General features: G+C 42.7%; 1 protein-coding gene across 1 annotated transcript in view; it reads left to right on the plus strand.

Annotated features, from left to right (window-relative positions):
* Positions 1–23,377, plus strand: part of GLIS1 (GLIS family zinc finger 1) — a 179,542-nt gene extending 156,165 nt beyond the window's left edge. Inside the window, exons 8-11 of the mRNA XM_077785349.1 lie at positions 899–1,049; positions 13,903–14,087; positions 19,412–19,579; positions 22,693–23,377. Coding sequence (XP_077641475.1) covers positions 899–1,049; positions 13,903–14,087; positions 19,412–19,579; positions 22,693–22,829 — 641 coding nt within the window. The 3' untranslated portion in view covers positions 22,830–23,377. The remainder of the gene's footprint in view (positions 1–898; positions 1,050–13,902; positions 14,088–19,411; positions 19,580–22,692) is intronic.
* Positions 23,378–23,606: the final 229 nt, after the last annotated feature.

The raw sequence follows: 23,606 nt of genomic DNA on the forward strand, positions 1-23,606 counted from the left end.
AGCAGCATGACAAGGAGCCAGCCCTATCACCTTGCCATAAGGTGGCTTTTGCACACTCCATGCTTGCACTCCTGTGATGTCTGTCACCACAGAGACCTGCCCTCAGTGCAGCCTTCACACCAGAAGTCAGTGTGAGGGCCCTGCAGGCAATGCTTGTCTTAGTGCATGGGGACTTTTCAGAAGGGAGAAAAAAACTTAACTCCAAAAAAACTTAGTTCCAGCATCTTCATCCAAGAGCCCTGGACAAAGCTTCCTCAACAAAGGATGTGCTTGAGGGCATGGTAGGCACTTGGCTGTTGGTGACTTGCTGCCATGGTAGAGTCCTCATAAATGGTGCATCCACACTCTTTCATTAATTCTGTACTAGTGAACCTGTTTTCATGATCTCATTAAAAAATTCTTGTTCCTCTTTGCATTTTATTTATTTGGGTTTCCTTTGTATCAATATGTGATATTTGTAAATGGTCTGGGATGTCCAGCAGCTTAGTAATGGAAAGTCAAATTACAGAATTTGAAATGAACAGCAAAACCCCAGGGTGCCATGGTCTGTCTTGCTGTGTGAGCTCCATCCCCTGAGCACTGCAGGTTCTCTCTCACATCTATGGGAAAGGCAGGGTGGGAGTCCCACCAACCCCCATGGCTGTCAGGAGGGTTCTGCAGCTCTGTAGAGTCCAGGAACACCTGGGAGGGTCAGAGAGGAGACACCCACATGGACCATGGCACAGCTGTGAGTGCTGCTCAGGCACAGGGGTATTCACTGACACACAGGGGCTCTGCTGTGGGGCTGTGGCTTGGGGTTGGGTGTGGGATAGGGAAAGAGTTGGAGACTCTGCAGCTCTTATTGATGCTACCTTGTTTATTTTTTTTTTTTTTTTTGCCAACTGCTGTGTGTTCCCAGGCATGTACAGTGGATCCAGCACCAGCCACAACGGCCCCTCCCCAGCTGTGCTTCCACCTCCTCATGACATTCCTTCAAGGCACCTTCCCCTCGACTCTGCCCTGTCCAGCCCACATCACCACCAGTCACCGCTGGAGAGTGCCAGGGATGGGTATGTGTGTGATGTGAAACATGCTGGGCCTCGGTCTGGTATGATAATGCATGATGAATTGTTTGTTTTACTTTGCATGGATGCTGTTCAAAAGAAAACACTGGCCCAAACAAAGCAATTTTGTTTGTTTTAGAATCATGGAATAATTTAGTTTTCAAAGGACCTCAGAAGGTCATGTCATCCATGCCCTGTGCAAAGCAGGGCAAACGTGGACATTGTTATCAAGTTGTTCAGGGCCTTGTCCTTGTCTTTGACAAAACACAATGGGATTTTTTTCTTCACAGCATGCAGTTACATTTAGATTTTAATTTTGTTTTTTAGTTCTTGCTGGATGACTTCTCATAGGTTTGGATAAGCACAGAGAATTTTTCTCAGCTAACATGAGAAACCTCTCAGAGGGTAAAACCCGAACTATGACTCACCCAGGAATCAGGCTGTGTTTGCCTTAGTAAGGCTCACTCAGTGTCAGAGCCACAGGCTTTCTCACTTCCTTGCTCTCTGATAAGGTTTTCTGCAACTGCACCTCTCAGCAGCAGGCCAGATCCTAACCAGGGAAGAGTGTTTAATCCCATTGACTGTATGGATTGACTGCTACAGCACAGATGCAATTGCATGGCTACAGGGTGTGATACTTCTAAAGCACTCTGTGTCAAGGCTCTCATACCATCTCAACAGTAAAGAATCTCTGCAGGCCACAAATCTGCTCTAACCTTTTTACTCAGTTTTCTTTGGTGCCTGGCCTCATGCAAATTCAAATTCATACTTACAGTTTTACTTCCCAGTACTTTGGATGGGGAAGGGATTCTGATTTGGCTTTACCAATAGGAATTTAGGATGTAGAGAGATTAAAGAATTTTCTTTCCCTAGAAACATGTTGGTGTCCTTTTAGCAAATACAGCAATTAAATGTAGAGTTTTTTCCATCCTAGTCTAGTGACTGACCTTTTCCTTTTATATGGTGTAAGAAAAGCCCAGAAAGATTTTAAGCATTAAGGGCAGAAGGCAGTTTGTGTGTGGCATGGAAGAGGTGAGGTAAGGAAATTTACACCTGGGGTGGTTGGAGAACAATCTGATTGAGGAAATTAAATTAGGAGCAAACTAGTCCTTCTTATTTTCCTAACTGGGGAATGAATTCTGCAGCAAGCTGAGTTTCTTTACCCTCTGCTCCTTCAGCTTTCTCTTCTGACCCCAGCCAGTAGCAGTACCAGTGTCCCTCTCCCAGTAAGATGGATAGACTTATCCTGTCCTTGTCCCATAAAATACCTGTGCCCAGCCCTTCTCCTTCCCTGCCCTGCCACATTCCCAACCTTGTATTTCCTGTTGGCAGACTCATTCCCATGGCAGAGTCGTGGCCAACAGGAGGCACTGGAAATTTCTCCAGCTAAATAGGAAGTTTTCTGTAGTAGAGACGGCAGTAGATCAAGTAGGAATGGAGACAGACATTCCAAAGTGAAGGTCATCCATGAGCTGTTCTTCCCTGCAGAATGGGACTGCCTGAGTTTGTTGGAGTGGGATCCCTCTCTCTGACTGCTCTCATGTGCTGCTCAGCTGTTTCCTCTTGGAGTTGGTTTCTAGGGGAGTTAAGGCAAAAAATCCCAACCAAGAATTGAAATACAGTAAGGATATACTATGGGAAGGGTTTAGCAGGCTGTCAGGAAGGTGGATTTGTTTCTAAGGCACTTTGTGTCCTGGTGCTGCTAATAAGAAATGAAAGCAAAGGCCTGAGCAGGGTGAGGGCAACAGACAAGTTTCCAGTTTGAGGCGTCAGAAGGTCCCGGATGAATTCTCATTCCTGCCCCTGGTGTCTCCATTCCAGAGCACAGCAGGTCCCTTCCAGCAGGAGCAGCATGGTCAGTGAGCTGAGCCTCTCACGGAGCTCCTGCTACAGACACACCAGAGTTTCCATCAGAATTGTCTCTGCCAATTCCAGCTTCAGTGCAGCGCAGATTCTTTCTCAGAGGAGACAGCAGTGCTGATTTCTTATCTCAGTGTTCATGTACCTAAGTAAAGTCTTTGCCCAAATATCTCGTGACAAAATGTGGGAGTGAGATAACAGATTCCTAACCATGAGCCAAACGTCAGGGAATGGAGACTGGAATGTATTTCTGAATAGTTATTTTAAAACAGGGCATCCAGTTTCATGACATAGTTACTTGGAATTTTTCAGCATCTCAAATACCATTTTCTAAACTCAAAATAATCTTCATTCAGCGCTGTCATTCCCAGTCCAAGATCCTTCTGCTGTATTTAAATCTTTATGCTTACATTATTCATGACCACTGAAATGCAGCCCGTACCTGACATCTTAATTGCAAGTGCCGAAACTTTGTGTGAACTAATTAATAGTCCTTGAGTTTCATTTAGCACAGTTTTCTTTAAAGCATCCATCCATTTAACTGGACAAAATCACTTAATACTCACATGCTGGGAGCCCCTGGATTCCAGGGCTGTTCCCCCCTGGCCAGCTCGTGGCAGTGCCACCCCTCCTGGAAGGTACCTGAGGTTTGCAGTGAGAAGGGAACCCTCCCCCTGCCTCCCTGCATGGCACTGCTGCAGCTCTCTGGCACACACTGAGCATTTGGCCTCATTTGTCAGCTGTCTCAGCATTTGGGTTTGAGCAAACACAGAGAATTCCTGCTCTGGGATCCGGACCATGACAAGGCTGGATCACATCGTGCAGTCTGTGGCAGGAACCAAGTGATTACTATCAAGAAATCTAATTACTGAGTCATCAAATGTGCGAGATGCCAAAAACTACATGAGGCAGAGTACAAATAGTCTACTCAAGTTTGACATGAGATTCAGAATTTGATTTAAAGGCTTTTTCTTTTTTTTTAACAAAAAAAGCCCTATGTTACACTGTCCTTTGCCAAAGTCAATACCAAGTGCAGCAGTCAATTTTCCCAAATGGTTTGCTGAGACATTTAAATAGTTTGACAAAATTATCTAATTCACTTGAAAATGTTCTAACAAAATCTGACCTCATTACCGAATGTATTTATACTGGCTTTATTCAATATGGAGTACATTTTTTCAAATTCTGGAATGAAGTGTATGCTACACTAAAAAAATCTACTCATATTGATACTAATTTAGCTAAAAGTGGTTGGCTGAGAAATACTTCAGCATCCAGAAAGTGGGCCTGGCATGATCCAGATTAAAATGTATATTTATTTTTTATTTCAGGTAGCAAGGGTTTATTTTAGCATTTCTTGTAGCATTTGCCATGTGTAATGTCAAACTGGGTTTCATTTTGCCCATTGCAAAAATAGTCTATTTTGATTTGTAGCAGAGTGAGGACAGAAAAACAGCTTTTATTATTAAATCTTGGGTGAATGTTGCACTTGGCTTGCTTTCTACTATTTTTTAGCTGTTATTATCCAAGTAATCTAAAAATGTACTTAGCTTCATTTGTAGACAATCTCTGTAAATTGCAATTTAGAATATTTGGTCTGATAAATTATCAGCTTTAATGAAACTGATCTGATTGAAGTTAAGTGACTTTGAGTGGTGGCACCAAGTTTGGGATTTGCACCAACTTAGTGCAGTGGCCCAACAAGGTCACTTTGTAGGACCTGAACACGATCCCTGTGTGTGTGACTGCGGCTCTCTGTCATTTGTGCTGCTGTGACAAACAGCACTTCTGTTCCCAACAGGAGCTGGGGCACTGACAAATAAGGACTTGATTGGGAGGGTGATGTGTCTCCAAGGAAAAGGAAAGTGAAACCATTTTTTAATATTCCTGTGGTAATTTAGGTTGTTTCTGCTCTGTAAACACACCAGTAAATGAAGAAGTAGTGGGATTAAGACATCTGTGATGTGCAGAGGTGGTGATTGATGAGGACTCTGAGCCAAATCTGGCGAGCCTTTAATATAAAGGATTAGCTCTAAGCAAGGTTAGAGGGAAGGGCTCACACAACTCCCTTTGCCTGGACTTCTCCCCAGCCAATGCAGCTATCTCAAACCAGGGGCCAGACCTCCCTGAAGTGACACTGACCGCCACAGAAAATCTCAAGAAACAGGATTTAAGATCTATCAAGTGAAAAGAGGCATTTTAATCAGGGCGCTTAAACATCAGAGTTTTTGTTTGCTTGCTTCTTAGCACCTGTTATTTCAAATACCACAGGAATACTTCAGTCCAAAGAGTTCTCTGTTAAAACCTTAGTCCTTCACTTCTTTTTATGTGAAGTTACACGAGGTACACAGAGCCTCCCTTCTGCTCTACCAGGGAGCACCAGATTTGAAATCCTTGATATTTTTAAGCTTGAAACTAAATATGCAGGATAAAATTTTGTCAGTTACATGGGGGAGATTCTTTCCTGTGCTGTATTCTTGAGCTGCCAGGATTCAGGCCAGGTAGAAAAATACATTTGTGCTCCTAATTCTCATTACTTTAAGAGACAATTAGGTGTCTTAGCCACTTACATCTGATTCGTACTAACCTTGTTTGTTGATTAATCTTTTAAATTAAGTTTGTGAGCTCATATAAATCAGTGGACTAGGAATTGCCATGCTGTTAGGATCTTTGTAGGAAAGAAACTTTTACTCTTTAGAAGTACTTTGGAAAGCTAAATACCTGCACAGCTTTTCTAACAGACCAAGGAGATCCATCCCTCATTCTCTGTGGATTCCATTGGAGAATACTCTTCATTTATAACACAATACACAAGTCAGTGGTTTAGTCTTCCCTTCAAAAGCACTAAAACCAGTAACAAGAAACAGATATCTCTGACAGCTGAAAACATTTTCAATGGAGGAAGCCAAGAACCCTTCATCATTTATCTCAGTGTTATGGATCTGAGCACGCAAAAGGGGCATCAGTACATCTGTCCAGAAAGAACAATGTACAGGTGCTGCACTGGGCCCCACCAAACAAAGACAATCAGTAATTAAAAACATCTGCTTTCAAATCCCAAGTCATTTATCTCATTGTAGAAAATGTGATCAGAATTCATTCATAATCATGTCCAGATAGGCTTATACAGGCTGCCCCCTCCCCTTAAAGCAAAATTAGCATTAGCATAGGCTTACTTCAACCGTTACATGCTTAAGGATAACCTGGTGCTGGATCCTGGGGTAAATATTGTTTGTCCATCAGCAGAAATAGGTGGGCAAGTGTTTCATTCGAGTTTCTGAGAGGGCTGGACTGACACTCAGGATCCTGAGAGCCTCCACCAGTGCCTCTCAAAATAAGGGCTGAGGTGGCTGTCCAGAGGAGACGCTGTAAGGAAAACTGAGTGAGAAATCAGAGAGTTACAGGAGAAGGTGGGAGGTTAAAGGAGATGGTCAGAGTAACTCAGAAAACGTTTAAGATTAATTCAGCCAGAGCTCTTCTGCATTACATTAATGATTTTAACCATTACTGGATTTATCTGAAGTTAAATTTACACTTAACATCTGTAAAGCTTTTTTTTCTCTTTTTGTCCAAATTTTGTTTTGTTTTTAAGAAAAACTGCTGCAGTTTGATGATGCAAACCATATACACCAAACACAGGAGTTTATCATGGTGTAACAAGTAATGAAGCTATTTTAACATCTCCCACTATTAGGTAGTGTGTTCTACAAACCTGAAGACAGCAGACATCAGTACCTGTACAGAACCCACTTGGAAGGATCTTGCTGTCTGTTTGCCAGAGAATAATGACCTTAAATGACTGAAATAAGATAGATCAGTCAAGCATGCAGCATATGCCAGATAATCTGGAGTAGACAGTCTCTGTGTTTGATTACATGTCTTTGTAATTGACTTCCTGGCAATCACTTGAACCTAAGGCACTGCTCTTTATTTAAATATGTTTTTATATTTCTTTGACCGTATTAGTAAGGCTTTTCTTTCACTCCAAAATACCTTCTCTTGCTAGATTGTAAGCTAGGATAATTTTTCAAATCTCCCTCATGTAGTGACTTCCCCTGAAGCAATTCATCAGCTTCATTTCAGAGGTTATTAAACAAACCCATACAAATAGAAATATCCTTTGGAGTGGCATAATTCCCATAATGATCCCTGTGAGGAACTGCTCTGCAACAATTGCATGTGTCAGGTCAGAACAATTGTAGAGATACTCATTTGACACAAAATAAGTGTGTTTGTGTAGTTTTGTGAGCTTGTGTAGATGATGAAATGTGTGACAAACACTGAGTTATGTTCTATGCCACACTCAGACATGCACATGTCTTTGTTAGAGCAGACAGGGAGTGTTTCAGTATTTCAGGGGGGCCCTCTGGGCCCAGGAGTAGCCCCACACAGAAAATCCCTGAGTATACCAGGAGAGGACTCTTAGGGCTCATTTGTGATTCTGAACATGAAATTGCTTTTGTATCTCTGTTATTGGTATCAATAAAAATACTCTAAAGCAATTAAATGACCTGTGACTCTTCAGTCACATGAAAGTTCCTGTGGATTGTGTTCTCCATAATATTTATGAAACCCCTCTTACTCCTTAGAGCTGAGCAGCTCCTTCACTTGTGAACTTGGCTCAGAGTGTGGATGAGTGAAGGTGCAGAACTGGATCCAGGTAATCCAAGGCAGCATTTTTAGTGAAAGTAGTATTTTGTATTTGTCTAAAAGCCAGAAGAAGAATGCCATTGCCTCACAGTACTTCAGGATGTCACATGCAGGTGTGTCACAGGCTGCAGCAGAGCAGGGATAGAGCCCCTGGCCATACTCGTGGGAAAACCAGAGACACGGTGTTGTACCTTGGAGTACCTTGTGGTACCTGGAGTCACAGCCCTGTGTCACAGCCCTGTGTCACAGCCCTGTGTCACAGCCCTGGGACTTGGGTGCTCATTGTTTATAGGAAAAGGTAAGAAATGCAGTGATGCCCAGCAAGGTGATCTGTGTTGAAGGATTTATTAAATATCAGGGAGAGGGAGGGGGAAGAGGAGAAAGGAAGAAAGAGGGAGAGAAGGAAAAGATTCCTTGCATTCCAGAAACGTAGCCAGAGGCACCTGGCAGTGATTAGTGCAAAGGTTCACCAAACTTCAGATAGAGTCTGTCTTACGGAAAAGTCCAAAAGAGTGAGCGGTGTAACTGTTTCCTGAGCATGTGCTGACAGAAATTCCCGTAGGGCAAGACCCAGAACAGAAACACGTGGCCAGAGATTGGGCTCTATCCAGGGACCTGATTAGCAGAGCTTTACACATCATTTTTAATGTTAAGGGAAGAGATGAAAATCCGTGTTAACTTTTTTTCCCATTAAAAAAAAATAATCTCCTGGTCCTGGAACTGAATTGGACTTTCTCACAGTATCAGTGACTGATGCTTGGGGGAGAGATTTTATGAATGAACTGGTTGGTGTGCTGGGTTTTATGGGAGAACCTCATCTCATGGAAACTCTCAGTTCCTGTAAATGGCTACAGTGCTGCACTTCAGATAAAATGTGGAGCTGCTTTGGTTTGTGCTTCTTACTCTGGTGCTTTATTTGCTATTTTTCTTCATGTTAAGCTGAGTTAAATCATGACTCTCAAAAGTCACAACTGTTCGATCTGGCAGTACTGCTGTGCATGGAACTGTTACAGAACGATCTTACAACCCAAAATATACAAAAAATGATTTGACATAAAGGACGTATTTTTTCAGCCTGGATTTGGTCCCATTTCCACTGAACTCAATGGGATATGGGTTGAGGTTCTTTGTCTAGCTGAGGAATCTGCCAATCAAGCCATCACACCATTAAAAAAAAAACAAATACAGACAGTTTTCATATTGAAAACATCCCTGTCTTACATATTTCCATTTGCAGTTATATTTCATTCCTATTTATAATTCAAAAATCTTATTTTGAATTAATTTTTATTATTTTAAAATTTTAAGTTCCACTCAGTATTTACTAAGTATACTGTATGTAGTATTTGGCAGTCAAGATCTAGTCAAACTCTCTGATCTTGAAAGAAGCTTTATAATTTCTTATTCTGTTAATTATTCTTGGAACTGGTATTGAACAAAGATTAAAGCAGAGGGGTAATCTATTTCTTCCTCAGACTAAGCACTGTGGTTATATAGAAAACACCTATCCAGACATTGTGATGGAAATATCAGAACAATCCATGTCCATCTGTATTTATTTTTTTTGTTCTTTATGTTGCACTGATATTGGAACAGGACATTTGGTGTGCACTGGGAGAAGACAGAGATCCTTAAACACCCCTGCCTGCTTGGGGAGGCTGAGTGCAAGACAGGATCAATAATTCTAAAGCAAAGTCCTGGTACTTGATGCCTTTAGATGTGTTTTCTGTAGGTCACTGCTAGTTCATGGCATGCACAGGTAGTTCCCTCTCACAGGCCTTACTTACAATTTAATATAAACTTTCACCATCCAAAATTTATTGTTGAAGTATGATCACAAGAAAGTTCATAAAAGGTTTTAGTGGGATTTCTGTTTGAGATCCCTAGGGTGTGCACTTAGAAAGTGAGACAAGGGATCAATCTTATCTATGTTTTGACATTTAATTTTCCATTTTAAAAAGTACTTCTGATAGGACCAAGATTTCTCAGTATTCCCATTGATGTGAGTGACAAATGCTTTCCAGTAGAGCTGAGGAACTGCTTTGTTGTCCTTGACTGCCACTTGGTTTCATGATTCTTTGTGGGTAGAATCCCACCTGACTGCAGGAGTTCCTGTGGGAAGGGCTGTGGAGCTGGGCATTTTCAGGCAGTGCTGGTGCAGAAATGTGCACAGTGCCACTGACCACTGAGGTGGTTACTGAGGCAGGCTCAGTTATTCCAAAAGTTTTCTTTTGGCCGTGTGTGTGCATCATGTAAGATTTTTCTGAGTAGTCCTTTCCCTGGACTGCCTGCTGATGCCTCCTCAGAGGATGCGTTGGCCCTGCAATCCCACCTGAAATCCTGGCTCCCTCAGACAGGAACTCCATCTCCAGCACCATCCTCCAGTGGTGCTTCAGGGGGAACTGGAAAAGGCCCCCAGTCCGTGGTCAGTCACCCTGAGCTGTGTGGTTAGTGAAGAGAGCAGAATTCCTCTCTGCCTCCATGGGCGATCACTTTACATCCTGAAGCACAAGATGTGATTACCCCTCGCTTAGCATGGAAATGTTGGTTTTGGCCATTAAATTATTCAGTCCCTTGGTAAAAAAATAGGTATTTTGTTTGATTCTGTGGCTCCTGTGGCTGTGTATGGCATAGGCCAGGGCATGCTGTGTGAGCAAAATGTTCCTTTTGTTTCCAGCCAAGCTCCTTCTCTCTGTGGTGCGTGTCCCGTTGCTCCTGTGTCTTGGACAGGGTGGAGAGGAGGCTCCCCCATCACACCCGAAATATTCCATAGAGCCAGGAGCCCTCAAATGTAATGAATTAAGGAAGGATATGGATTTTTTTCATGCCTGTGAGAGTATTTATATCTCTTTATATATAGCTATATATAGGAACAGATATATATTAAAAGGCCCCAAAGGACCTGCAAATTTACTGAATTATGCAAGTTACAATTAAGGTAAAATATATGGTATATATTTATTATTACTTTCCAAACCAAAGCAAACTGTGGTTGTAGTACAGTATTAACAGGAAATGTGCAGCCTATTAGTTATTGAAACACACATGCCTGAGCTGCTGCCTGGGAATTTTAGTGTATCCAGCTGAGTTCCTGCTGTAAGTCTGTCAGTGTTTTCATCTTCCACACAGAAGGTATCACCTTTTAGTCTCGGATGCATTATCTGTTTAATTTGTATCAGGAATGATTCCTTCTCTTTTAACAACCTGAGTATCACAGCAACCTAATTAGTAGGCAGATACTCAGGAGAGAATTACAAACACGGCACTGGAGACTGGACAGTTTGGCTGATGAAAATCTCTCTTTGGGCGTGCCAGAGCATATTCACACATGCACATACACACACAGGGTAATATTTTAGGGACCAGCTTGAGCTGTAGGGATTATGATGAATATTTTAAGGACACAGATCTCCATGTTGGCCACTTGTGCTAACATAGCCAGATTTTTCTGCTGAACAAAGTTCTTTCCTAGCTGAAAACTGTGCTTTAACTTCCAGGAAACATGCTAAATTCCTTGTTGGGAGAGCTCGAGCAGAACATAGCAGATTTTTATGTTAAACTGCTCAGCTCTGTGAAACTCTTTTGATGCAGAGAAGGCAGCGATGCTCAAGTGTTAGCCGGAGCTGTCAGGGTTTCAGCTCAGGTTCCTGCTCCTAGGATACAGCTGCCCGCAGGCAGCAATGTTTGCTGAGCTCCAGCACCGGGGCAGCCGTGCCCGGCGGGAGCAGCGAGCTGGCAGCTCCACACGCTGCTCAGCATCCCCAGCTGGAGCAGGGCCTGCACCCCTCTGGCCTTGCAGGGGACCTCTCCACCCTTGAACACTCATCTCAAAGGTTTCGAGGCACAAACCCTGTTGAGCTCACTCACAGGAAAAACAGGAATGCAACAGTGTGAGTGGGGACAAGCCTTGCTTTAAAAATAACAATAAAAACTTAAATTCTTCTCCCATGGTTGAGATTTAAGTAGCCTCTGGGAGTAGTTAAACTGGGATTTTCAGTATTCCCACAGCTGGATACCTATGTGTACCATTTTTGTTCGACAAAGCAGCGTGATTGCATAGAATTTAGAAACACGATGGCCCATCCTAACAAAGCACTCGGAGCAGCCCGGCAGGTCTCTATGGGGTGCTGCGTTTCCCAGCAGTAGTCAGGACAAGACATTCCAAGAGCAGGCAGAGGAAACCCAACACAGGCAGTTGCAGAGGACTCGCTCCCCAGCAGCATTTCCCTCCCCTATTCAGAGCGGTTTCTGGCTCATCCCGACATTGGAGTTTTTAGTACGTCTTTTGTTTCTCTTTTAAATGCGTGTGTGGTCATTACCCATATAAATGTCACTATCATGAGCTCTTTTAGCTATTATCTTTCCAACGAAAACAACTGCAATCTTTTAGATCTCCGTTCAGATAGAAGCATTTCCAGGCCTGCAGAGCGTGGCCGGCGCTGGAGCCCGATGCGGCTGTCGCTGTGCCGGCGGAGGGCGGCGGCCGGGCTGCGCTGCGTGCCGCGGCCGGGCTGCGCTGCGTGCCGCGGCCGGGCTGCGCTGCGTGCCGCGGCCGGGCTGCGCTGCGTGCCGCGGCCGGGCTGCGCTGCGTGCCGCGGCCGGGCTGCGCTGCGTGCCGCGGCCGGGCTGCGCTGCGTGCCGCGGCCGGGCTGCGCTGCGTGCCGCGGCCGGGCTGCGCTGCGTGCCGCGGCCGGGCTGCGCTGCGTGCCGCGGCGGGAGCGCCGTTCTGCACGGACGGACAGGGCCCGCGGCTCACGGCGGCTCCGAGGCCGGCCGGGCCCCGCTGAGCCCGCTGCGGAGAAGCTGCGGCCCCAGGGGAGCTGCCCCTGGCCTTTGGCTGCTGCTGCCGCCCAAATGCACTCGGAGTTTCCCCGCATCGCCTCCTCAGCAGCGCGGGCTCCAGACAGCCTTCGGTCCCTGAGCTGGGCAGAGCACAGAGGCCCCGCCATCCCCGGTCCCTTTTTGGCACCTCTGCAGCCCCGGACCTTTTCCAAACCAGAACAAATAGGATATTTTTCTCCATATTGGTTCCTCTTTATTTTACATATTACTGACTAGCACTTACTGGAGGGGATATCTTTCTCACCAAAAAAAAAAAAAAATGTTTTCCAGTTCTTGCTGTTTGACTTGAAAATATCCTTGCCTTCACTCATTTAACAATGCTAGTTTAATTCCTCGGTTTAATCTGGGGAGATTCAGTCTTCTTAGTTTGTATTATAGGTCTTGTTTCCTTGTTTTGAGAGATGGAATTATCTGAGCATAGGATGGGCTTGGATTGGTTTATTTAAAACCCTTCTAATATTTAGAGCGTCACTGTGACAGCTTTTGGCAGTGTTCCTGTGCCTCTCATGTTAAATTTGGTTAAGCTGTTGTCACCATTTATTCACAGTTCCCCTCTGTTTACCTCTTGCACACTCTCATGTAGTGCTTAGCCCTCATTGGAGCACAGCCTCGCTCCCAAGGTCAGCGCAACTGCTCCAAGAAGCCGTCATGTGGAATGATGGTTTATGGTGTTTGAACAGCTTGTGCAGGGGTAGAGGAAGACACCAGTGAGAGATTGGAGTTTTTATTTAGTTAATTTTTGTCTGCCTCCAACAGTTGTGCTCAGTATTTTTTTCCAGCTCAGTGACATCTATTACAACCTGCAGAGGTTGTTTTATTTTTTTTCCTCGGGTTCTGTAGCTGGGAAGCCTTCACAGGCTGGCTCTCGCAGAGTGAGGTGGATTTTGCAGCATCTGAAGGTTCTGGTGCTGCTCAAAGAGTTTAGCAAAAGCTCTGGAAGCAGCAGAGAGGGTATTGGGAAGTCCCCGTGCTGTTTGACAGGGCACCACTGGGCTGTGGAGCACAGGCCCCTTGTCCCAGCTGCAGGAGATCCACTCTTTGCTCATCTGCAGAGTGAAACTAACGCTGTTCTTTGTCTCAGCTGCAGCTCGACCCTCTTACAGTTGTACCCCAGTAAGATATGAAGGCACTTAAACCATGTACTTGCATTTACCCATTCCAGCTACATTTTCCATTTCTGTTTCTAGGCATGTATCTCAGCTCACAAAATTCTAAATCAGATGGAGCTATGTTTAACTTGCTCACTGAGGAGTGGTGTCAGTTTGATCCTGTTGTTACGGCAAGTACAGGAAGTAATTGAAAAGGAACAGAATTCCTTGTCTAACTCTTGCCTACTAGCAAATATCTGAAGGTAGCACTACATTGTTGTCCTTTTTTTCAATCTAATTTGTACCTGCAAAACAGACTTCTCTATAGTTTGGCCATTATGGAAATAGTTCATACACGTATATCATCTTGCCATATTATGATGTGATACATGAAGTTTTTCTGTATTTTCTTTTTCTAGGCTTGCTCCCAACATAATCTCTCCGCTTGTCAGCCCCCTGAAAGCTTTAGTTCCACCTTCCCTCTTGCAGAAACACGGCTCTCCATCATCCCACAGCCAGTCACCCAACGGGCAGCAGTTTTCTGGGATACCAAATACACCGTACACTCCATTTCCCAGCCAGTCTGTACAGCAGGGATCTCAAGGTAACTCTTCCCTCTTTTTGTTTTTGCAGCTTTTCTAATTTCTAGTTGGAGAGAAAGAATTTATTTTGTTTTTTCATATTTATCTTGCTTTTTCATAATATTCATAATATTAATATGAAATATTAATTTTTGTATTTAATATTTACTGTAGTTTTTCAGTGGGAACTCCAGTTTTTAAACTGGACTGATGTATATACAGATGGAAATTTTAAGACAGGTCCATGCTGTGATATGTCATCATAATGGGGAATGTTGTCCCAACAGCAGATTTATTGCATTTATTCAGGTCCTTCAGTAGAAGCCTGCTGGCCATGCACCTCCCATGACTGGTCATCCAGCCTGGACTGACCCTGCAAGAGCCACCCAGTCCCAAAATACATGGGCTGAGGCACACCTTGGCAGTGTCCTGCTCTGTCCACTCATAGTGATGCACAAGACATGGAATTTGACAAAGAAAGCAAACATTTTTTCATTTATTATTTGGAAGTTTAGCTTGTTTTATGTTCTATAGTAACATGTAAATGCACTCTCTACAACTGTAGAGTGCCTGTGGGATTCAAGGACAGGAATGGGAGCAGTAAGCAGCTGTCCCACAGCTTAATTTAAAACATTTTTTGTTCTGAATTACTCAGCCTTTTTAATTGCAAGCTTACATACCTATTCTGGAGTTCTGCTGTGGGAACTAATTAATATTCCTGAAATTTTTGAGGTACAAATTAGCAAAAGATATTATTATCACAGATTCTTCCAGTAACAGGAGCTTGCATATTTCAGAAATCTGTTATGCAATCCAGATGGTGAGCTGCTAAAATGTGGTAAATATTCCCAATAAAGAAGTGTGCAGGACATCTGTCTGCTTGCAAGAGCCTGAGCACAAACCCGTGAGCAGCTCCCAGCTAGGATGAGGTTGGGTATCCCAGAAGTTCCCTTCTGCCCCTCGTTCTCTGAGCAGTGTTTTTGCTCTTTGGTTGGACAGGCTTAGTCTGAAAAGTTAAAGCGTATTATATTTAATGATTTGTGCTGAAGGAAAAACTAACTCAACCTGATGCTCAACAGATTATTCAATTTAAAAAGATTAACTCTGTAAGGGAGAAGTGGCAGATTTATGATAGCATATAATGATATATGATTATGTTGCTATAATGAGCTAAATAACTACAAGCCACAAGAGGAAAGTTTAGCAGCTCATTACTACGGCAGAAACAAATGCATAGACAGAACAAGTTTTGAACCACTTAAATAAATTGACTTTATTCCTTAAGAAAACCACATTTCCTTTTGAATGAATTGTTGCTTTCTAAGTGTTATGTCATGTGGTTTTGAAAAAGCAATAATTTTCCACTTTGGCCAAATGTTGAAGTATTATTATAAATTAATTATGGAAATGGTCATTCCAAAATCAGTTTTGATTAGCAGCCTTTGAAACCAATTATCTGTAACCTGTACTTAGCTATACTTGCTCTACTTTTTCTCTTTTTTTGCCTCTCAGTTCATTAATAGCACATTTTTCTAATGGAATCTGTAATAATTTGGGGGTTTTGAATTTTTGCCAAAAAAAAGTACACCACATAAACCTAGTGTAGAACCAGGCATCTGTACAGAAGCACATAAACACTGTGGATGTGGGAGTTTTAGGAGATGGCAGCTTCGTCAGGCTGGTAGCAGAAATATTGATAATGAAAGAACAAGCTGACATTATTTATATGTTTTAACCTAGCTGTAGTAAGATCACATGGAAATCATTACATGCTGAAAGAATTTGGCAGGCAAAGGAATACTGTAGTTATTTATACCTGACATGATTTCTTGTCAGAAATTTTATGGAATTTGAAAAGCTGAGATTTATTTGGAAATACATGTAAATGACATGACATAACAAGATGGCATTTAATAGCCATATTCCAATTATTTGCTCATTACATCATTCATTTTAAAGCTGCTTGAAGTTTTCTAGGCTGTGCCTTAGAGAAGCAGAGGCAGCCAGTGCGCTGTGTGAAGTGGCTAAGTGCAGCTTTTCTGCCACAAATTATTTCAAAGCAAAATTTTAACTAAATGTTATGTTTGGAACTCAGTTTATTCCTTTATGGACTGTTATATTTCTACATCTACTGTACATAAAACATTTAAGAGTGATCATTTAAACTGACAGGACATTTAGTAAATTCTTCACTCGAAAATAACCTTAGAAAATTCTTGATTTAAATCAAAACTGAAGGAAAACCTGAAATCCATGTGGCAAAAAAAATATTGGTGAAACACTTATTGCCAAGTTGGTACTCCAGATTTTCACTCTAGAAGGAGAAGGGATGTCTGCAGTGGAGCAGCCTTCTTGCTTGCTTTGTATTTTAACCCCTGAAGGGAGTCTTTTTTAAGAACTTGTAAAAAATGCTCCCTGATTAGTTTAATCAGCCATATGTGGTTGTTAACTGAATGCTTGGTAATGGGATTTTAATAATATTTTAATTCCCCATATTTTCTCAGTGAAGCATTTAAAGAAATGTAAAGGAACTACAACTAAATGCAACAAACCTGAAGGGTCAAAAATCCCATTTTTAGTGTGATACTTTGTTCTACCTGACTTGTGTTCCTGCTGCACCCTTCCCCTTCCTCACTCCATGTACTTTCTTTAGTTGCATACCTGCATTTATCCCACCTTGCAGGTAAGTTAGAACAGGGAAGGTGCAGTAGCACCAGGATTTTCCTACAGCCCCCTCTTCACTGGGTGGTTCCAGGAACACTTTTCCCTCTGCCTCTCAGATTGCCTCACAATGGTGCTGAGGGATAAACACTGCAATCCAAAAGAAGATTTCATTGCTTATGGCAGTTCTTTTCCAGACTGATTCTGAGGCAGTTCTCTGCTTCAGGTATTTCCAGACAGTGTAACTTAAAACACTTGAAAACAACCTTTCCCCACAGGTCTTGGGAAAACCCTGGATCCAGCTAGTTTCAATCCAGTTCTGTCATGCTTGGCTGCTCTCTGCTTTTCTAAGCCAGTGTGCCAGCTCTGTAGATAATGAAGATTTTTAATTGATGTAACAAAGGCAAGCCTGAGAGCACAAGGGAAGGACAGCAGTTACAGGGAGAGAGAAAATACATGTAATGCTTTCCCTAGAAGTGATGTCTGTAGCAGACATTCTAGAAAAGGTTCATTTTTCTTTTTCTCTAGCAGTGCATCTAAGTGCTCTCTGCAACCAGTTGTGCCTCCTTTGAAGCCAAGTGTCTCTTTTTTTTCACTGCTCATCTCAAAAGGATGTATTTTTAGAAGGCTTACAGCAAGGATCTTGTGTTTTGCAAACAGAAAGGATAAGTATCAGAACCAATCAATAACACACTGTACCTAAAACCACATCAAAAGAGGGCTGTGCTACCTCTCATAAGAGCTTCTTGGTTCTTTGAGCCAGACTCTCCAGGCAGTAAAACAGAGGTGGCTGGCTGTTTGTTCCAAGGAAAGACATGCATCATTTAATGCTCAGCTTTCCAAATTTTTGGGCTGCCTTTGCCATAGCAGCAAATACGAGCAGCCTTGGTACAGAGTCTTTATCTAAGAGTCATCCATTAGGACTTCACTAATCATGGACATCAACAATTTAGGTATTTTGTAGTGGATCATACGTTCTTCAAGAACTTAAGCATCTAATCCTTGCAGATTTTGCCAAAGCATATATTAAACTGGGAAGCTTCAGAGCAAATCTTTCACCACTCAGTGAGTTGATTGCATTTCTACTCAAGAACTGCCTCACTTGACCAGACCCCAAGCTTTGGCTGGTATTGTCTGCTTGGTCAGACTTTGGTAGTAGAGGGGAAAAATAGAGGGAAAAAATAGAGAGATCTTACTGAACAGGAGAGAGCTTGCACACTGCAGGAATTGTAAGGGACACGTTCACCCCATACAGCCCCAGGTGCTCTGGGGACAGGCTCAGGGATTTAATTTCTGAACAAACAGACTGAAGAGCTGCACAGGCAGCCCTGCAGGGCGGGTCTCTGCTGTGAGTGGGGCTGAGCTGTCAGCTGGAAACAGGGAAACGTGGCTGTGAGTGGGATTCGCTGAACTGCCCCGAGCTTCTGCAGGAGTTCCTGAGCAAATGTTTCAGTCTCAGTAAGATTGAGGAAAGAAAGACAACAGCTCCGTATTTTTTCTGGCAGTTAGAGGAAAATCCTGAAGCACATTCTGCTAGACCTTAAGATTAATTTGGTTGACTTCAGTTGCATTTAAGGGAAGGAGAATCATTTCAGAGAAGGCAGGAAAAGGGGGAGCTGATAGGAATGTGCAGTTAGTGTGCATTGCACCCAGAATAAGGAAGAGCTTATTGAGACAGGAGGAAAGAAAATAATTAAATCAGGCCATGGTTAGTTTAAATATTGTGACGTACTTCGAGATCATCCTTATGGGAACAAATTACAATTTCTTAGGATGTTGGAACAACTTAAAAATGGCAAAATTCCTTCCTTAGCAATTAATTTGTCTTTTACTGTTAAATGTCTTCTTTTTTTGTCTACAACTCATTCACAACTTCTGATGGCAAAACCTAAACTGCTGGGTACTGATAATACAATACTTGGGGAAAAAAAACCCAGGATCTAAGAAGTGTTGGGTATGTGGAGCATGAAAATCAAATATGCCCCAAAAGCAGAATGACTCAGGCCAGCAGAGACCATACAGATCTATCTCAGCACTTTCCAGAAGCAGAAGAGCCTCTGGTTGAACTCAGTCTTCACCTGACAACTATCTGGAGTCAGCACTTCTAGATCAATTACACCTGCACACGGTGGTCCCTGTGTCAGTGAAAGGGGGTTCATTTGAATCAAGAGCAGTCTGGGAAAGAAGTCTGAGGAACCTGTGAAGGTGTTTTGGATAAACAGCGCTGTCTCCAGCAGTTCACAGCATACACTGGATGGCAAAAGACTTTACTTAACTGAAAACAAAGCAGTGCTATTCATTTAAATACTGCATTATTGTATTTAAATTAACAGTCATTCCTTAAACAGAGATATTCCCTTTGGAGCTGAGCATCCTGGACCTGATCCAGTGGAGGGCTCACTACTTACCTTGGATCCAAGGGTGCTGTTGACTGTGTTCAGCTGATCTGTTGATTGAAATGAAGCCCATCCTTGAGATTTTTGCTTCAGTGGGGATCACATCCACAGCACCTTGTGGGACCAAATCTGATGCAGCTCTTCTGTAACTGCACTTTATAGAACAGGAGAATAATTTTTCCAAAGTTAAAACTGAGGAACTAAACCCCCAACAGTAATGAAATGCTGTGACAGAAGTGGAGGTAGTACCATTGCAGAAGGATTGAATTGTGTGCAATATCTGCTTTCAGGTTACCAAGGCAGCTTTCACTCCATACAAAACTGTTTCCACTACGGAGATTGCTACAGAACAATGGACCAGTCTGTCAGCAGTGATGTGCTCACAGGGGAATCCCATTGCTTCAGTCCTCTGAGGCAGAATGGCTATCACATACTCAATGCACCTTTACCTTCAACAGGTAATTTATTCCACCTATAAGGAATTATCCATATGATATTTGTAGCAGGAGGGGCAAAGAACAAATTTTATTTTCAGTGTTATGACTAAACCATGTTTGTATAAAAAAATATCCCTGAAATTAATTTTCATCTATAAAAACCCCAGAAGGAAAGCAAATAGCTTTTTTTTTAATCCTCTGTATTTGACTGATAGACACAGTCTCTTCCATTCTGCTGGATGCCATAGGCAACACCCACCTTCAAGAGAGCTGACAAGGCACTGCCTACATTTTTTGTGTGGTCTGTTTATTGCACATTTCAGTTGTCCTCAGGAAGGCTTTTATAATCAGGTCAAAGTTATAATGGCTGCATTACTATAGTACTTCAGTATTTTAGTATTCTCTTTTTTCTATCTTTAAAATTAATAATTGACAGAATTGCTGAAATCAAACAAAACATGAGTATTGTCAGAGCCATAAAACACAACCATTTGCTGCAATCTTTCCTTACATATCTCCAAGAAAGTTCTCTTCATGTCTGCACTCAGGAGGGCACCTCGGTTAGGAGTGATACTGAAAACATATGTTTAAGTGCTTTTTGAATTGGGGCCTGAGTCAGACCACAAAATTAGAGTTGACTTTCCTGTTTGTTTTGTATTAAAGGAGACTCTGTTCAGAGCAAGTGTGCACGCATTTGTCTGCTGTTCCATTCTGGGAAGTGCATGCATCAGTAACCAACACAAGGGAAACATTTAAGATGAAGTTTCAACTTCAACTTTGAATTCTTTAGTGTTACTCATAAGTTTGATATTACTAAAACATAGGGGTTTTTCATGTTAACATCAAATTTCAAGCTTAGATTGACAGCCTGCAATATTTAAAGAACAGACTAAATAAACTTTCCAAAAGAAATTGTAGCAGTAAAGAATAATACTGTGGCAAGACACCAACTTCAACAACAGTTGATTTTTCTGTCTGGGCCTGAACTATCATGAAATGTTTCTGTTTAGTATTTTTGTTTTTAGAGTGGTTATTGAGGCATGCAAATACTTAAAAGGCTGAAATATAAACATGTATGAAATATATATATCTCATCTCATCTTTTAGTGTGTAAAATAGAACCATTCAGGTTTGCAAGATTCATCAAGGCTATGCATTAATTTTTTTTCAGGCTTTTATAGCACCATTAATATTAAATGAGATCTCATCTCGCAGGAATGCCCAATGTGACTGGCAAACAGCTGTTCCATGAATCACATTAACAGTCAATAAATTTTTATTTTCTGTTCAGGACTTTGGATAGTTTACTCTATCTGGAATTTAATAATGATTTCTGGGTGTATGCTTATCTTGGGTTTTATCCATCTGTGGTTCTGTATCGACCCTGTATACAGGCTCATCAAATAGAAATTAACATAACATAAACACTCACAAAACTTACCAAAATACTGGTCACTCCTCTTGGCCCAACACAGATAAACACGCCGAGGTCATCCTCCAGAACCTCTGGACATTCACTGTGTGCCGGATTTCTGCAGACAGCAGAATCTGATCTGTAAACCAACAGTAATTAATAAGTCATAGGAAAATGCAGAAATGTAAGTAAGTAGAGAATTTGATCTCAAATAACAAAAACATACTTAACAGTAAAATAGCCCCAATGAAGTGGACAGGTTTTCCTGCAGCCAGGACTGGCTGTGTAGGATGCAGAATCTGTCCCTGGCTGCTGCTGTGGTGCCATTTAGCCCCAAGGCCCCTGTGGAGCCTGGGCAGAGTTTGGTTCAGCCCCACCCAGGCACACCTGCCTGCAGAGGTGGGGGCAGGTGGAAAAGACAAGGGGATGGCTGAAGAGAAGGAACTGCCTCATTTTTTACCAAGGCCCAGAAAAAGTCATTTCCCAATGGCTCCACGGACCTCTCCATGGCGCAGAGGATGGAACCAGGTCTGGTGCTTCAAGCACGAGGATCAGCCCTCCCCAGTGGAGTCCCCACTCTGTGTGAGGGCTCAACGTTCTGTGTCAGGCACAAGCATTTGCTAAACTGCATCTTGTTCCATGTACTCCTTCAGCTGCTGCTGCTTATTCCAGTTATGGTGGGTGGGCTCTGGGGTCCCTGGGTGCTCAGTCTAAGGGTTAGAACATTGTGCTGAAGTTCACACAGATGCTTTTCTAAAGACCCAACCCAAATCAGGTTGTATAAAAGAAACCAGAATATGTATAAAGGATGATGCTGAGGGGGTGAACACAGCAGAGGGGAAGTAAGGAGGAACAGGACTGCAGTAAAATGAACAGGCCCTGACTGGCTAGTTGCAAAAGCAGGCTACAGTGGGTCATAATAGGAAATTTTAATATCCTTTGGAGTAGGCAAGAAATGTTTTTTTAAGACTCCCTGGCACCCCAGCTGCCTAGCATCTGGTAGAATGGCACACCTGCTCCTTTCCACAGGGATGTGCAGCTCAAGAGGTTTGTAATAGCTGTGGAAGTTTGGCACTATGAAAGAAGGACAAAGAAATTCTTCCCTACTGCTGTGGCTTTCTGGTATCTGGGCAAGCAGCAACCAGCTTGGCCTGGTGGGCTTTGGTGGGCTGAGGTTCACAGCTGTTTCCATATGTCATGTGAGCCTGACCTGCCCCAGCCATGCTTCCTCAGACCTGCACTATGTGGAGAGCCAGTAAATGTAGGATCCAGATTTCTTCTGGGTCTTAAGAGCAGCTGGGAACATGTGGAATATTTCTTTGAAGTGCATTAAAAGAAAAGAACCAGACCAAGAGGACTGCATCACTTCTAGTGCACACTTAGTAGGATCTTGGCCCACTCATTGTTTTGATGTCCTATTCAGATAATGACTGAGTGCCAAGAACTTCACTTGCAAGTGCACAGCTTTGCCCAGAAACGAATGGGAGCACCAGCCATGATGACACAAACACGTACAGAGAACTGTGCATCTCCTGGCAAGGCCTTGGTGCTGAACACCATTGTCCTTCCATTAACGCTGTGCTGTGCTGTGCTGTGCTGTGCTGTGCTGTGCTGTGCTGTGCTGTGCTGTGCTGTGCTGTGGTTCCCAGGCCCCCCTGTGCTTCCCTCCTCTCGTGCACCATGGCACTAACTCGTGTCCTTGTCCTTGTCTCTCTTCCAGGCTATGAGGGGATCTCTGATGCCCAGTGTGTATCTGAAGACATGGTCTCCAATGGAACGGATGAAAATGGATTCTTCCAGAACAGTGCCTTTGATCACTGCTTGAATCACATTCCTTCCATCTACACAGATACCTAAGAGCAATGCTGGCCTTATTTCCTTTATTATACCTATAACTGCGTATGTAATAACAAAGGTGTTGTTCAAGTACTTTTATTTAGTCTGTATCCCTATATGTGCTCATTTAAATGCACACCTCACATTTACCAAACCATTTTATACATGAATAGTCTGTATAAGATAATATTGGAACCTGTTCCTTTGCTGTGGCACTTTGAAATTCATGCTTTAAGGGAATGAGGAGCATTTCAAGCAGCTTGTTTTGTAAGTTCTCTCAGTAAAATGTAAATGTAAGTTATATAATAAACTTGTAAAGAAGATGTTTTCCTTCTTGGAAAGTATGCTTCAATTTGAGAATGTTGTTCCCTTTAATCAGTTTTCATTTAACTTGTTGGTTCGGTCTTCCCTTTTTTCTTTTTTTTTTTTTAACTGAAAGGATTTTTTTTAATCAGAGACCTCATGTATATAAAGATCTACATTTTCTCAGCTGGTTTTGTATTTTCAGTTTTACAAGAAAGCATTAAAAACTGGAAACAAGTGTGTTGTCATTTCTTAACACCATTTGGCTCCCTGATACTGCATTTTAAACATGCCTGAGAGGGATTTTAACAAAGCAGTGACATCTCAGTCACTGTGACATGAAAACAGCCCACGTGTATGTGAAGAAAAAGGGGCTTCCTGTGGAACAGAGTCCCCTGGAGTTGTTTGGTTCCCTGTCCCTGTGGTCCTGGCCCCACTGGGCTGCACTTCCAGCATAGTGAGGATTCCTTGGAGAGTGAGACACATCCTGCACGG

Source organism: Lonchura striata, chromosome 9, assembly GCF_046129695.1.
Source record: "Lonchura striata isolate bLonStr1 chromosome 9, bLonStr1.mat, whole genome shotgun sequence".
NCBI lineage: Eukaryota > Metazoa > Chordata > Aves > Passeriformes > Estrildidae > Lonchura > Lonchura striata.